Source organism: Triticum urartu, chromosome 6A (genome assembly GCF_056163025.1).
Source record: "Triticum urartu cultivar PI428250 chromosome 6A, HENAU_Tu73, whole genome shotgun sequence".
Taxonomy (NCBI): domain Eukaryota; kingdom Viridiplantae; phylum Streptophyta; class Magnoliopsida; order Poales; family Poaceae; genus Triticum; species Triticum urartu.
The window spans coordinates 569,010,317-569,024,635 of record NC_141878.1 but is presented as its reverse complement, the minus strand read 5'-3'; the positions used below and the strand labels follow the sequence as shown (position 1 = coordinate 569,024,635).

The 14,319-nt window shown below is 47.4% G+C and overlaps 1 protein-coding gene across 1 annotated transcript; it reads left to right on the top strand.

The window, feature by feature from the left end:
- Positions 1-1,305: 1,305 nt before the first annotated feature.
- Positions 1,306-5,963, top strand: LOC125515168 (two-component response regulator ORR23). Its single transcript, XM_087528887.1, has 6 exons — positions 1,306-2,207; positions 2,670-2,822; positions 3,030-3,443; positions 3,522-3,718; positions 4,212-5,387; positions 5,588-5,963. Exons 1-6 carry the CDS (start codon positions 2,069-2,071, stop codon positions 5,657-5,659), a joined length of 2,151 nt encoding a protein of 716 aa, XP_087385013.1. The 5' UTR covers positions 1,306-2,068; the 3' UTR covers positions 5,660-5,963.
- Positions 5,964-14,319: the final 8,356 nt, after the last annotated feature.

The window sequence follows — 14,319 nt, the reverse complement described above, 5'->3', positions numbered from 1 at the left end:
GGTCTCAATGGACTAACCTTATCACTTTGCTTCAAGATGCCCACCCAACTATCAAGGAAGACTCCTTTGTGCTGGTCCTTGAGTCGTATAGTTAGTTTTTCACAAGTTCCTTCTACACAACAATTCTCAAGGGGTGAGGTTTCCAGGTAAAATTAAAATCCTTTTGTGGCAACTTGTTAGAGGTATGTTGCCTAGTGGAGCTCAAGTCTCCAAGTTCCATGCCCCGTGGGACGGAAAATGCGAAGTGTGTGGGGATGATGAGAACATGGATCACATCTTCTTTAGATGTATTTTATCCTAGTTCATGTGGAGTTGCATTAGAGATGTTTTTGGGTGCGTGTGGGCCGGTCGTCATTTGAGAGCTTCAATGTAAGGAATGGTCGGTCCCATTCATGATGTATCATAGCTTGGCTTCGCCTTATTTGGAAACTATGGAACCTTACAAACAAACTCTTATTGAGGGGCACCTTTATTAAGCAAACTCGCTAATGACTTTTACAAGATGACACATGTTTTATAGCTTTGGAGACCTTTGAGAAGGTGCCAAGAATCACTATGTGTCAACGACCTCATCTCAAGTCTACGCCCCCATGCGGCCACTCTTCCGTGCCGCTTCATGGTGACTCAGGCAGTGTTAGTGTTCGATCTTCATTAGCGAGGTTTTAGTTGCTGATCTCCATCTTGACATAGCTATTTACTCGCTTTTGAGCACATCTGGCACTTTATGGACAAACATCAGACCTCATGTCGTATTCGGTAAACCTAAGGGCTTCATAGTAAACCCCAGCGTGAGCCCTTTTTTATGAAATAAATTAGGAAAATGACATCCGGCGAACGTTAGACTGGGCCTCCTAGTCGACGCTCTCAAAGACGTCTGATCACGATCGAATGAGCGGTATTTTTTCTGCGAAACGTGGCAAATTTTTTATGCGTGTGTTGGCCCTACATGACAACTTTCGCCTTCGATCATGCTGAATCCTACAAAAGTTGCCACGACAACTTTACTTGGTTCAGCATGGTAAGTTTGATGTTCGCTGAGGAAGATGCTTCAAGAAACGTTCCACAGATATCACGGTCAAAAAATATGCACCCAAAGTCAAGGACCAAAGTCTCCTCAAACAAATCACAAGAATCACTTCTTTGGTGTTGAGCCACAGAGAATCATATTCCTGCAGCAGTAGTAGTAATGATCAGTTTGGAGGAGGCTCGTGGATGGACGGGGCCCCGCCTTCTGTTGTATCCTGGCCTGATGACACCCCACTCTTTTGACCCTTGCTCCCTCCTCTATATCCATGGCCGCCCGTGCCCCCTCCCCTCTCACACATTCACTTCCCATCCCCCTCTTCCTCCCCAACACCAAAGCCAAGAACCACCACACCTCCGCTCCCTCCAACCAAACCCGCATCCCCTCCGCCCTCTCCCTCCCCGCCGCGAGCCTAGAGATCAGCCGCGGCGCGTGCGAGCCGAGAGAGGGGGGGGGGGGGGGGGGGGGGGGGTGCAGTGCGGGATTGGTTGCGCGGTCACCTCCGGCGGTCGCCATCGGCGCCCTTTTCCACCCATCTCTTTTGGCGTCCAACTCCCGGCCCGGCCCCGCCTCGCCTCTTGCTTTCCCACACCCCTGCTTCAATGATGATGGGGCGGTGGCGGTGGTGGGTTTGGTCCTGAAGCCCCATCCATCCCCAGGTCCCAATCCACCAGCTGCTCCTTTCTCCCCCTCCCTCCCTCCCCGCTTCTCTTTTCAGCTAAGGTTGGACGGACGGCAGGCTCTCTTTTCCTTTCCTTGCTGGGGATTGGGAGGCCTTGAGTCGAAGCCACCTCCCCCGTCCACATCCCCGCGCCCGCCTCCCTCCCTCTGCAATTGGCTCGATTTGGGCGGTTTTCTTGGCCTCTTGGTTGGAGTCTAGGGCCAGCGCCACCACCAACCTGCGCGTCCCGTGTGAAATTCGTGTTCTTGCTCCGAGCCTGTCAGTAGCGAGCTGCCTCTGCTGGGTCGAGTTCTTGGTTTGCTTCCGGCGAATTGGTTTCCTTCGAGTGAGGGAGGGGATTTTCTCTGGAGGGTGTTGTCCTCATGAGGACGGACGTGAGGAGGGGCGCGGCGGCGACGGGGAGGGACCAGTTCCCCGTCGGCATGCGGGTCCTCGCCGTGGACGACGACCCGGTGTGCCTCAAGGTGCTCGAGACCCTCCTGCGGCGCTGCCAGTATCACGGTGAGAACTTTGTTTTGCTGTTTTACAGTTCAGGGTTGTAATTTTGTTTAGGAGCCGGCTACTCCGTCAGGCGCAGTCAATTTTAGTTGCTCTGTTTCAGAAAATCTGCCTGTTCCTCAGTGTCCAGGACAACCACTATAAAAATTGCTGTTGGTAGTTGTCACGGCTCACAACTAGATTTGGTGTACTGAACATCATATATAAATGCTGCCTGCAGCCAAAGATTGAATACCTCTCGATGGATAGATTCATTAGATTGCGTGACCTGAATTTATGATTCCCTTTTTATAGTACACATGGCACGAGGCATCTGGTTTTTGTCATGAAAAATGCACAGGACCATTTCCCTTTTCTTGTATTGTTACCCACTATGGAAGAGTAACCTGTTACCAAGCGGTCTGTTTGGTAAGCTAGCAACAAGAATTGTAAAAAAGGAAGAGTAACCTGTTGTTGTGTTTCCAGTGACGGCGACGAATCAGGCTGTTATCGCGCTGAGGATGCTGCGGGAAAACAGGGACATGTTTGATCTGGTTATCAGTGATGTGCACATGCCAGACATGGATGGCTTTAAGCTTCTTGAGCTTGTGGGGCTTGAAATGGACCTCCCTGTCATCAGTAAGTTCCAAATTTTATCCATCTCACAGCTGCCCAATTTTCTTACGGGTCTTGGTAATAGGAACATAGGAGGTAGTACTTATTTTAAGTTGTTGGATGTATGTTCTTTTATATGCAAAATATCAATTCAGCACAGTTAATCTTATGATTTGTACTTCTGATTGAGGAGGGGAAAGTGTCAGTACTAACCAATTATTTTCCATGCAGTGTTATCTGTGAATGGAGAGACAAAAACTGTAATGAAGGGCATAACCCATGGTGCCTGCGACTATCTCCTAAAACCTGTTCGCATTGAAGAGCTTAGGAACATCTGGCAGCATGTTGTTAGGAGGAAATTCAGTACTCGTGACTCTGTTAATCTTGATACCTATGAAGAGTGCAATAAGCCACCAAGTGCGGACTCTGACTATGTGTTCGGCCAAGTTACATGTGGGTCACCCGACCAAAGTGGGAGGCCCAGCAAGAAGAGGAAGGAATACCATAGTGAGGAGGAAGATGAAGACGAGGATAGCAGTGGCCAAGACAATGATGACCCTTCGGCCCCAAAGAGGCCAAGAGTTGTTTGGTCAGTTGAACTGCATAGAAAATTTGTTGCTGCAGTCAACCATCTTGGAATTGACAGTAAGAACTTAACAGTAACTCCCTTCTCTGTTGCTACTTATTTCTGGAGTCACTCATGTTTCTTTCATGTTTATGCAGAAGCTGTGCCAAAAAGGATACTCGAGCTTATGAATGTTGAGAAACTCACTAGGGAAAATGTTGCAAGTCACCTACAGGCAAGCCACTTAATTTACTTTCTTGTAGTTATCAGTAGATTAGTACCATGTGTGTTCCATACTTGCCGAGCATTATCTGTACTGCAGCCAGCAGCTAGGCATTCGGAGATAACTTTTGCTGTATGTGGTTCTAGGCATTGTATATCCTGCAACTTTTATTAAGTTCTTCAATGCAAATGATACAGGTTACTAGCATATAATATATGCAAATATGCTGACTGGTTAGGAGTATTAAAGTTGATCTGAAAGAAAGCACTGCTCCCTGACTAACCTGGAACAAATATATTTTCATTCTCCATAGTAAGGCTGGAGTTTTGAAAAAAATAAATTATTTCTTCACTATTAAACACTGCAGTTTCATGAACAAATCCTGAAACAAGTAAATGAGTAATCTGGTAAGAACTGTATAAAAGGGGGCACTTGTCTGTAGCACTTCTCTACACCTTTTAACAAGATTCAGCAAGCATGTAGTATATGCTAAACCAGAAACTTAGCTCTATAATGATCCTATATATCATTTTGAAACGACCTAAATGCTAGATGTGCACAAATAGGTAAATACTTGTTATAACCTGCTTCACAAGTTTAACCGATTGCTTTGGTGTACATGCAGAAATATAGGCTTTATCTCCGACGGTTAAGTGCTGTGGCATCACAACAAGCTGGCATCGTTGCTGCCTTGGGAGGCAGAGACCCCTTTCTGCGCATGGATGCATTCGAAGGACTCCAGGGTTATCAAGCTTTCACCTCTCCCGCAGCGCTATCGACTTTCAGTGCACATGGATTGCTAAATAGTCCTAGAAACAACCAGACAGCGGTTGTGATTCAGGGGGTGGCCACTTCCAGGTCAATTCCGACTGGAAGTAGCAGTTGCACAACAAATCCTTTGATTGGTGATGCAGCTAAGTATCATCTTAGCCTACCAGGAAACCAGCATGGGAACTTGGGACAAGGTTTGGCGACATCTCTTGGGCAAGCCCAATTACAACAGAAGTGGATGAATGAGGGCAGCGGTGATCTGTCCACCATCCTTTCTGGGAATAGCCGGGCTAATGGCATGCCTCGCATGCTCCCAAGTGTCACAAGCAGTCCATTACTGCCTCCAGATCTTGTGGAGTGCACACAGGCCAAAGTAGCCATCCAGCCATCAGTTCGAGCTCCCTCTGCAAGTGTAGAACTTCTCGAAGGTGCCATTGGAGCCTCTTCTGGTCCATTGGAGTCTCGTGTATCCCAGCAGAGCGCTCTTCCTTCATCTGGATTTTCTGCAAACATGTTGCCTGTGCATGGTTCATTCAGCAATAATGGTGCTTCATTCAGCAGCAATGGTGCAACCAGATTGGGTGATGCATTCTCAGCAAGTTTTCGTCCAACAAATGACCTCACGGTCGCAAGAGGTACCAAAGTGGGAGCTGGCTCCTTTGGTGGCACGATACATTTGTCTCCAGATACCGAGCAGAAGTACGTGAGCTTTGGAAGTTCAGATAGTCTACTTGATCCGAAGCTTGTATGGAGTTCCTCTCAGCTGCCAAGCAATATTGGTGCTCATTATCATTCCATGAGCCAAAGGTCGAATAATTGCAGCATTGACAGCAGCCATGGTGGCAGAATGTTTGGACAGACAAGCGTGAGCGCCTCGACAGCTGCTCCACGAACTAAGTTTGACATCCTCTTCTCAGGAGACACATCGATGGCAAGGAATGCGTCTGAATCAGGCGCTCAAAGGCTGCAGAGCGAGCTCAGCTCCAGCACCTGCAGCTTCGACGGTCTTCTCAATTCCATGATCAAAGTGGTAAGGCGACCTTTTTAACCTCTTGCATACTTTTAATGTATCGTTCGCCGTAAGGAACATAACGAGTAGCTTCAGCCTAGTACAGCGATACATCATAATCTTTTATATTCATCATAATCAGCCTAGTAGAGCGATGCATATATCCTCAGCGCCACCCGAACTTGATTGATCTAATGATGGTTTTGCTTATGCATACACAGGAGAAGGACGACGCTGCCTTCGGCGGCGACGATCTGGGGTGCGACTTCTACTCGCTCGGGGCTTGCATATGACGAGAGGCCGCCGCCCGTGTATCCACGTCACTCTGCATCCTGTGTATACGCATGTTCCCCCGACCTTTTGTGTATGGTATGCCGTGTAGTGTAGCTAGTGTTGCTCATCTTTAGTAGGCCTAGTGCTGGGCTGTATGTGTATGTATTGTAGTACTAGTAGCAGTAGCAGCAGCAGCTGTTGGAGAAACAAGTAGGATGACGGGTTGATTGCTAACCTGAGCAGCTAGAGACGCTGGTGGTTTGATTGTAAGCTTTATACAGGTGAGTAATCTATGATGGGCTTCGACCTGGAATTTGTATGTCATGCATAGGCCAGGTGGAATTTGAATCGAAATGTGGCTGGTGAAATGCATCCATCCAAAACCTGATGCATGCAGGAATGGATTTGGATTTGAATCTGAATGGCTCGTGAGGCCTCCATGAATTAGCTGTCTGTTCATAGATATTCCTACTACCCACCCTTCGCCATCCAGACCTCGTCCGCGTTGAGCAGCATCAGGGGTGGGGTTCGGCGACCGGCATCCGCGTCTCGGTTCCTCATTCCGAGTTACGTTCTCTTCGATTGTTTCCAGCTCGTTCGCCTTCACCCGGCACGCCTGCCACGGAGCAGGAAGATGGCAGCGGCGGGGAGAGCATGCAGCCGACGCGCGTCGCCGCCATGGGCTCCTCGCCGTCGCCTGGTTCCACATGCTGAGCACCTTTCAGCAGCCCTGACCAATACAGCAAAAACCTGCATGTCGTAAAAATAACCTCAATAGGAGACCTCACCACATGTTTTTCGAAGGTAATCTTGTTACGAACATTCCAAACCCCCCAAATAACCGCAGCAATTTCATCATATAAAACTTCTCACTCCCAGGCAGGAAAGCATACATCCAAGTTACTCTGCCGAGCATTTCCAATTTCTAGGACAACAGGCAGCCCCCAGAAGGCCAGAATATTGGAATTGCACCCCCAAACTGACTTTGCAATGCTACAGGAGAAGAACAAGTGTTCAGCAGTTTCAATGTTATTGCAGGAGTCCAGTCCACTTTTTTTCTTTCTTTTTCAAATTATTATCTCTAGCCAAAATCGGCATTAGTAAAACTGGGGTATTACTAGCCTGCTAAGAGGAGCCTTGACGATGAAGGCAATGACATTTCTCCGTCCGGGGAGTACATTGGGAGACCCTGATGGACCCGCTGGACTATGGCCTGGGTCGTCAAGTGACAGTTCAAGAGATAAGTACAGGCCTTCTCCGGGAAGGTCTTCGTGGGGTCTTTCCGGGAGGACGTGTGGACACATCGCCTGCCCATTAGGGAGGAATGGGCCTTGACTCTGAAGACCACGCAATGACCTGTACCACGTGTTAGAGTTTGAGTAGTTTTCCTCATGTAATCTTAAACTACCTCTATCTCTCTCCCTCTCGTATCTGTTTCTGCCTCTGTACCGAACCAGGACAGGGCTCTCTCTTATTTCTCTTGTAAGCCAAGGCAAAGGCATATTTGCCCTCAATAAATAGCATCACGCGGCTCTCCACGGGAGAGTAGGAACGCTTATACCAAATCTTACATGGTATACAGAGCTAGCCTCTTCCCTATCATCTAGCGACAAAAAAAAAAGAAACAGAACCCTAGCGCCCTTCCATCGCCATCATCATGAGCTCCAGCGCCGTCGGCCTCAACCTCGGCGCTCCACCAACAGAGAAGCTCGCGAGGGGGAATTACCTCCTATGAAAGGCGCAAGTTCTGCCGGCTCTTCGAGGCGCGCAGGTGACCGGTCTTCTCGATGGCAGCGATGCAGCGCTGGCGAAAACAGTGGAGGTCGCCAAGGCGGACAAGACCACGGCCATCGAGCCGAATCCACTGTATGGTCCATGGATTGCCAAAGATCAGCAGGTCCTAAGTTATCTGCTGAATTCGCTCACCCCAGAAATCCTCGCGCAAGTTATCGGTAAGGAAGGTACCCTCGATCTATGGACCGCCCTTACCACGATCTTTGCTGCGCAGTCGCAATCGCGAATAACAAACTTGAGGATCGCCATCTCCAACACCAAGAACGGCAACATGTCCAGCAATGCCTTCATTGCCAAGATGAAGAGCCTCGGAGACGAGCTTGCGGCAGCAGGTCGTCCGGTGACAGATGGAGAGATGGTGGACTACATCCTCGCCGGACTCGATCGGGATTACGATCTCGTCGTTGCAGCAGTTCGCGCCATCAAGAATTCCATCTTTGTTGATGATCTTTTCTCGCAGATTTCCGCTTTCGATCAGAGGATGGAGATGCTAGGCGACGGACCAGGTTTCCGTTCGTCAGCCAATGCTATGTACAGGGGGCGCGGCCAGCCCCGGGGCAGAGGAGGCCGCGGACGAAGAGGGCGTGGTCGATCCGACCGTGCTCCTTCTTCTCCTGTTCGCGGCGGCTACCAGCAGCGTCAACGCCAGCCACCACCGCAGCAGCATCAGCAACAGCATGAGGGTGATTACCCCGAGTGCCAGATCTGTTATAAGTACCATGCCGGTGGCGCCAGGGACTGCTGGGATCGGTACAAGGAAGATTATCAGGAAAAGAAGAAGGTTAACCTCGTCACCAACTCATATGGCATCGACACTAATTTGTATGCAGACTCGAGTGCTACCGAGCATATCACAGGAGAGCTTGATAAGTTGACGATGCGGGAGAAATATCATGGAGGTGACCAAGTACACACGGCAAGTGGAGCTGGTATGGATATTACTCACATTGGCAATTCAATTGTTAAAACCCCTCAGAAATTTTTTCGTCTAAACAATGTCTTACATATCCCTCATGCATCCAAAAATCTTGTCTCTGTTCATTGTTTTACACTTGACAATAATGTTCTCATCATATTCTACCCTTATTCTTTTGTGATTAAGGATTTGGCAACGAGGAGAGTCATCCTTAGAGGAAGATGCGAGGGAGGTCTCTATCCAATCACATCATCTTCTTCTTCGTCAGAGTCAAATAAACAAGCTTGGAGTGTCACCAAACCATCTTCAGAGAAGTGGCATCAACGCTTGGGTCATCCGTCTTCAGTTATAGTTCAACATGTCATTAGCAAAAATAAACTTCCTTCTGTGTCTAGTATCGAGTCAGTTTGTGATGCGTGTCAACAAGCAAAAAGTCATCAATTACCATATCCCATCTCTACTAGTGTATCTACTGCTCCATTGCAACTTATCTTTTCAGATGTTTGGGGACCAGCCCCCACTTCAGTCGGTAGATTTTCTTATTATGTAAGCTTTATTGATGACTATAGAAAGTTTACTTGGATTTATTTGCTAAAGAAGTGATCCGATGTCTTTCAAGTTTTTAGCAACTTCCAAAGTCTTGTTGAACGTCAACTGAAATCTAAAATTCTTTCCATGCAAACGGACTGGGGAGGTGAGTATGAGAAACTTAATTCCTTTTTTCAAAAGATTGGAATTTCTCGCCGTGTATCTTGTCCCCATGCTCACCAACAGAACGGTTCTACTGAACGAAAGCATCGCCACATTGTTGAAGTAGGACTAGCATTGCTAGCTCATGCATCTATGCCTCTCAAATTCTGGGATGAGGCCTTTCTTGCCGCAACATACCTTATCAATATTCGTCCCAGTAAAGTCATCAAATTTGAGAATCCTATCATTCGTCTTTTTGGTATTACTCCTGATTATACATCCCTCCGCATATTTGGTTGTGCATGTTGGCCGAATCTTCGACCATACACTTGCGTTCCGTTCCAAACAATGTGTTTTCTTGGGTTATAGTCCTATACACAAAGGGGTCAAATGTCTTGATGTCTCTACTGGTAGAGTCTACATATCTAGGGATGTTGTCTTTGATGAATCTGTTTTTCCTTTCAAGTCACTTCATCCAAATGCCGGTGCCCTTCTTCGAAAAGAAATTCTTCTACTTCCTGAGTTTGATCAAGGGGGTGATAACAATTGTACTAACCAATGTGCTAATATTCCTTCTAGTTCTGCTCCTGGTACTATGCCTGTGCAGGTACATGAAGAAAACGACGTTCAAAACGGTCAAGATGATCAAAATCGGTACAAATTGATGCTATATTTGATGTGTATGAGGAAGAAGCAGCAGGCGTGGAGCACGAGGAGGATGCGGCGGCGCCTGCCACGCCTGTGCGCCGATCTGCCTTGGATCACGGGCGGAGATCCGCACGGGATCATGCGCCTGTTAACCGACAGGGAAATCAGGCGTCCCCGGCCCGCTCCGCATCCGCCACGTCAGCCCACATGCAGGGGATAGGAGAGGACGCGGGATTCTCCTCGTCCGGCACGCGCATGCAGGAGACAGGAACACCGGGCTCAGGATCCTCTGCTCCAGCTAATTCTGTGGACCCGGTCATCGCTAGTACGGGTCGAGCCACACCAGGGTCCACTGGATCCGATACATCAGTCCAGTCTGCACACATGGATGGGTCGCCTGGATCTTCTGCCACCAGCCAGTCTATGCAATCTTCTATGCAACAACAAGAATAGCCTGATACTACCTCAAGGGTCATGACCCGACTACAAAAAGGTATTAGAAATCCCAAAGTAAGAAGAGATGGCACTATACCATATGGCATGCTATGTGTTTCAGGTGAACCAACAAGGTTGAGTGATGCACTTGGAGATCCTAAATGGAGAAAGGCTATGGATGAAGAGTATGATGCACTCATGAAGAATAAAACATGGCACTTGGTGCCAAGTCAGAGAGGTAAAAATATTATTTACTGCAAATGGGTCTATAGAATTAAAAGAAAAGCAGATGGCTCTATTAATAGGTATAAAGCATGTCTAGTTGCAAAAGGATTTAAGCAACGATATGGTATTGATTATGAGGATACTTTTAGTCCAGTTGTTAAAGCTGCTACTATAAGACTTGTGCTAGCCATTGCTGTTTCTAGGGGATGGAGTCTCCGACAGCTAGATGTTCAAAACGCGTTTCTGCATGGTGTTCTGGAAGAGGAGGTCTATAGGAGGCAACCACCAGGATATGAAAACAAACAAACACCTCATTATGTTTGCAAGCTTGACAAAGCTCTTTATGGTCTGAAACAGTCACCTAGCGCATGGTTCTCAAGGTTAAGTTCATAGTTGAAACATCTTGGTTTTGTTCCATCCAAGGCAGATACATCTCTCTTCATTTATAATAAGGCAAACACAATAATTTTTGTGCTCATATATGTGGATGATATTATAGTTGCAAGCTCTTCACAAAATGCCACTAACGCTCTCTTGCATGATTTGAGTTCAGAGTTTGCCTTGAAGGATCTTGGTGATTTACATTTCTTCTTAGGCATTAAAGTTAAGAAGACTCAAGATGGCATAGTGTTGAATCAAGAGAAATATGCCACTGAACTACTAACTCGTATGGGAATGAAGGATTGCAAACCTTCACCTACACCATTGTCTTCTTCAGAACAACTTTCAGCATATCAAGGAGAACCTCTTAATGAAGAGGAGAGCACAAAATATAGAAGTGTTGTTGGAGTCCTACAATACTTGACTTTGACACGACCAGACATATCATTTCCTGTAAACAAGGTTTGTCAATATTTACATGCTCCTACCTCCATTCATTGGACATCTGTCAAGAGGATTGTACGGTACATTAAGCATACTATGAGTTTAGGACTTTAGTTCAGGCGTTCTAGCTCTACACTTGTCAGTGCTTTCTCTGATGCTGACTGGACAGGATGTGTTGATGACAGAAAGTCAACTGGAGGATTTGTAGTATTTTTTGGTTCAAACCTTATTTCTTGGAGTGCCAGAAAACAAGCTACTGTGTCGAGATCAAGTACAGAAGCTGAATACAAATCACTAGCAAATGCAACTGCTGAAATTATTTGGGTGGAATCTTTGCTTCATGAGTTAGGAATCAAGCAACTTCGTATATCTTGTCTATGGTGTGACAACTTGGGAGCAACCTATCTTTTTGCTAATCCAGTGTTCCATGGTAGAACCAAACACATTGAGATTGATTTTCATTTTGTGCGAGAAAGGGTTGCAGAGAAGAAGTTGGACATAAGGTTCATTCCATCCAAAGATCAAGTAGCTGATGGATTTACCAAAGCCTTGCCGACCAAGTCTTTTGAAGAGTTCAAGAGAAATCTCAATATATGATAGTTTAGATTAAGGGAGGGTGTTAGAGTTGAACGTTGCTACCTGCATCAAGAAGGAGATGGAGGCTGAATGACTAATCCTTCCGCGTGGTCTCCGGCAGGACCTGTGCTTCCCAAGCTATCCACGGCGACTATAGTAAGATTCACCTACCGCTTACACCGCTACAGTAGCAGTACCTCGCCATTGCCCGACAAATACCAAAGGAAGTAGGTAAGTATCCGGAGGGGGCAAATTTTCGTGTTTTGACCCTTTTCTGAAACCTATTCGAAATTTGACCCTAGTTTGATTTTTTTTTGAGATCTGACCCTTTTGCTACCGCCAGAGTCCATGGCGGTAGGGTCTAACAACCTACCGCCAGGGACTTTGGTAGTAGGAAACATCGCTACCGCCAACCGGGCTAGCGGTAGCCTGCATAACCCTACCGCCAAGGTGCTTGGCGGTAGGCACAAGCACGCATTGTGTTCAATACTTAGGAGGTTTTTGGCGGTAGGGCATGCAACCCTACCGCCAGGGACCTTGGCGGTAGGCTGTTATACCCTACCGCCATGGTCCCTGGCGGTAGCAAAAGGGTCAGATCTCTAAATCTTTTCAAACTAGGGTCAAATCTCGAATAGGTTTCAGAAAAGGGTCAAAACACGAAATTTAGCCTTCGGAGGGTAACACGCTGCTCCGGAAGGACCTCATCATCACTGTACAAGCATGGCATGGATGACCATGCCACCGTGGTATAGGCTACACTAGCCTAATCCAATGTATATTCAACCAATCGGAACATCCGGCAAGGCCTCCCTGAACACTATAAATAGGGGAGACCAAATCCTCACAGGGGTCGGTCTTTTGGCCTGAGAAGAGACACATGTCAATCTTTTCACCTTGTAACTGACATATTGTAGCTCTCTACCATTGCAATACAAAACAAAGCATGAGTAGGGTATTACACCAAGAAGGTGGCCCGAACCTAGGTAGTTCATTGTGTTCATCTGTAGTTCATCCATGAAGTAGGATTGCTGGAAGTGTTCAGTCCTTGGCCAAACTCTCAAAGAGTTGTTTCTCACAACTCATATCCAGATTCTTAGAAACTGACATTTGGCGTCGGGTAGGGGCTGAGGCGTTTCTAGCGCTCTTGGTGCACTTCCCTCGTTCCCTTGGGCACCTAATTTGGCAGACGCTTTGCTGAAGATGGTGTGAGACAGGGTCCATCGTCCGGTGGCACGTGCCCAGGTGCATCGACCTAGGCAGGGTCCCTTCCTGCTGTGTCGTAGCAACGCGCTGCCCACCTGGGTGGTGCGCGATCGTAGAGGCGTTGTGGTGGGAGTCTCGTGCCCAAGGAACCACGGGTCGTTAAGGCCCACGCAGACTTCTCTCCTACATCTTCGGCAGAGGGCTGGAGAGCAGCCCAGGAGCTACGTCGCTCGCTTCCCCCAGCTTCACACATAAACAGGAGGCATTGCAGAGGTTGTCATCATTGCAGCGTTCTTTGAGGACGTCAACAACCTTGGAGTCCGCGTGGAGCTCGTGGCACGGGCGGTGATGACCGTGGCAGATCTCTACCGCGGGCGCGTAAGTGCGTTCGGTCCCAGGAGGCCGGCACCCTCCCAGGGGCCCACCGTTTTCGTCGCATTGAGCCAGTTCTTCTAGGAGTGGCTATTCCCGTGAATGGGATTGAACAGACCCAATTGGCCTCACGGGAGGAATCCACCACCTCGAGCGCCCCTACTCGAGCCGTCTCGGTTTCCGCGCCGGTCTCCCCGGCAGGACTGGCCATGGTGGTTCCTCACAAGGTGCAGGAGATGACTTTGTTCACCGTCGAGATTGCCTTTGGTGAGGACGCGTCCCACAACATCTCTGTCAAGGCTAACTTCTTTATCGCGCATGCCGAGGGCTACGCCTGATCCCTTGGAACGTGGTGACATGCTGCTTCACAAGACTACGCGGCTGATAACCCACAACTATAGGGGATCACAATAGTTCGAGGATAATATTTCACCCAAATTTATTGATTCAACACAAGGGGAGCCAAAAAATATTTTTAAGTATTATTAGTTGAGTTGTCAATTCAACAACACCTGGAGAACTAAATATCTACAACAAGGTGATCAGTAGCACAATATTATGATAGTTTGATAGCAGTAGTAACAGTAGCAATATCAACAGTAACAGAAACAATAACAGTTTTTCTAGTGATTGTAACAACATCAGCAGCGAAAGTAACTTAGAAAAGATCAATATATCAAAAGCGTAGGCATTGGATCAATGATGGATATTTGTGTTGGATGACATTCATCATATAACAATCACAACCTAGAGCGATACACAATAGCTCCAATTTATCAATGCATGTAGGCATGTATTCCGTATATAGTCATACATGCTTATAGTAAGAACTTGCATGACATCTTTTGTCCTACCCTCCTGTGGCAGCGGGGTCCATAAGGAAACTAAGGAATATAAAGGCCTCCTTTTAATAGAGAACCGGAACAAAGCATTAGCACATGGTGAATACATGAACTCCTCGAAGTATAGTCATCCTCGGAGAGTATCCCAAACAAT

Excerpts from the sequence above, each read along its gene's own strand:
- LOC125515168 (XM_087528887.1), top strand. The coding sequence starts at position 2,069 with ATGAGGACGGACGTGAGGAGGGGCGCGGCGGCGACGGGGAGGGACCAG. Across the intron at positions 2,823-3,029 it reads AATGGACCTCCCTGTCATCA|TGTTATCTGTGAATGGAGAG; the intron begins GTAAGTTCCAAA and ends TTTTCCATGCAG. Across the intron at positions 3,719-4,211 it reads ATTCGGAGATAACTTTTGCT|AAATATAGGCTTTATCTCCG; the intron begins GTATGTGGTTCT and ends GTGTACATGCAG.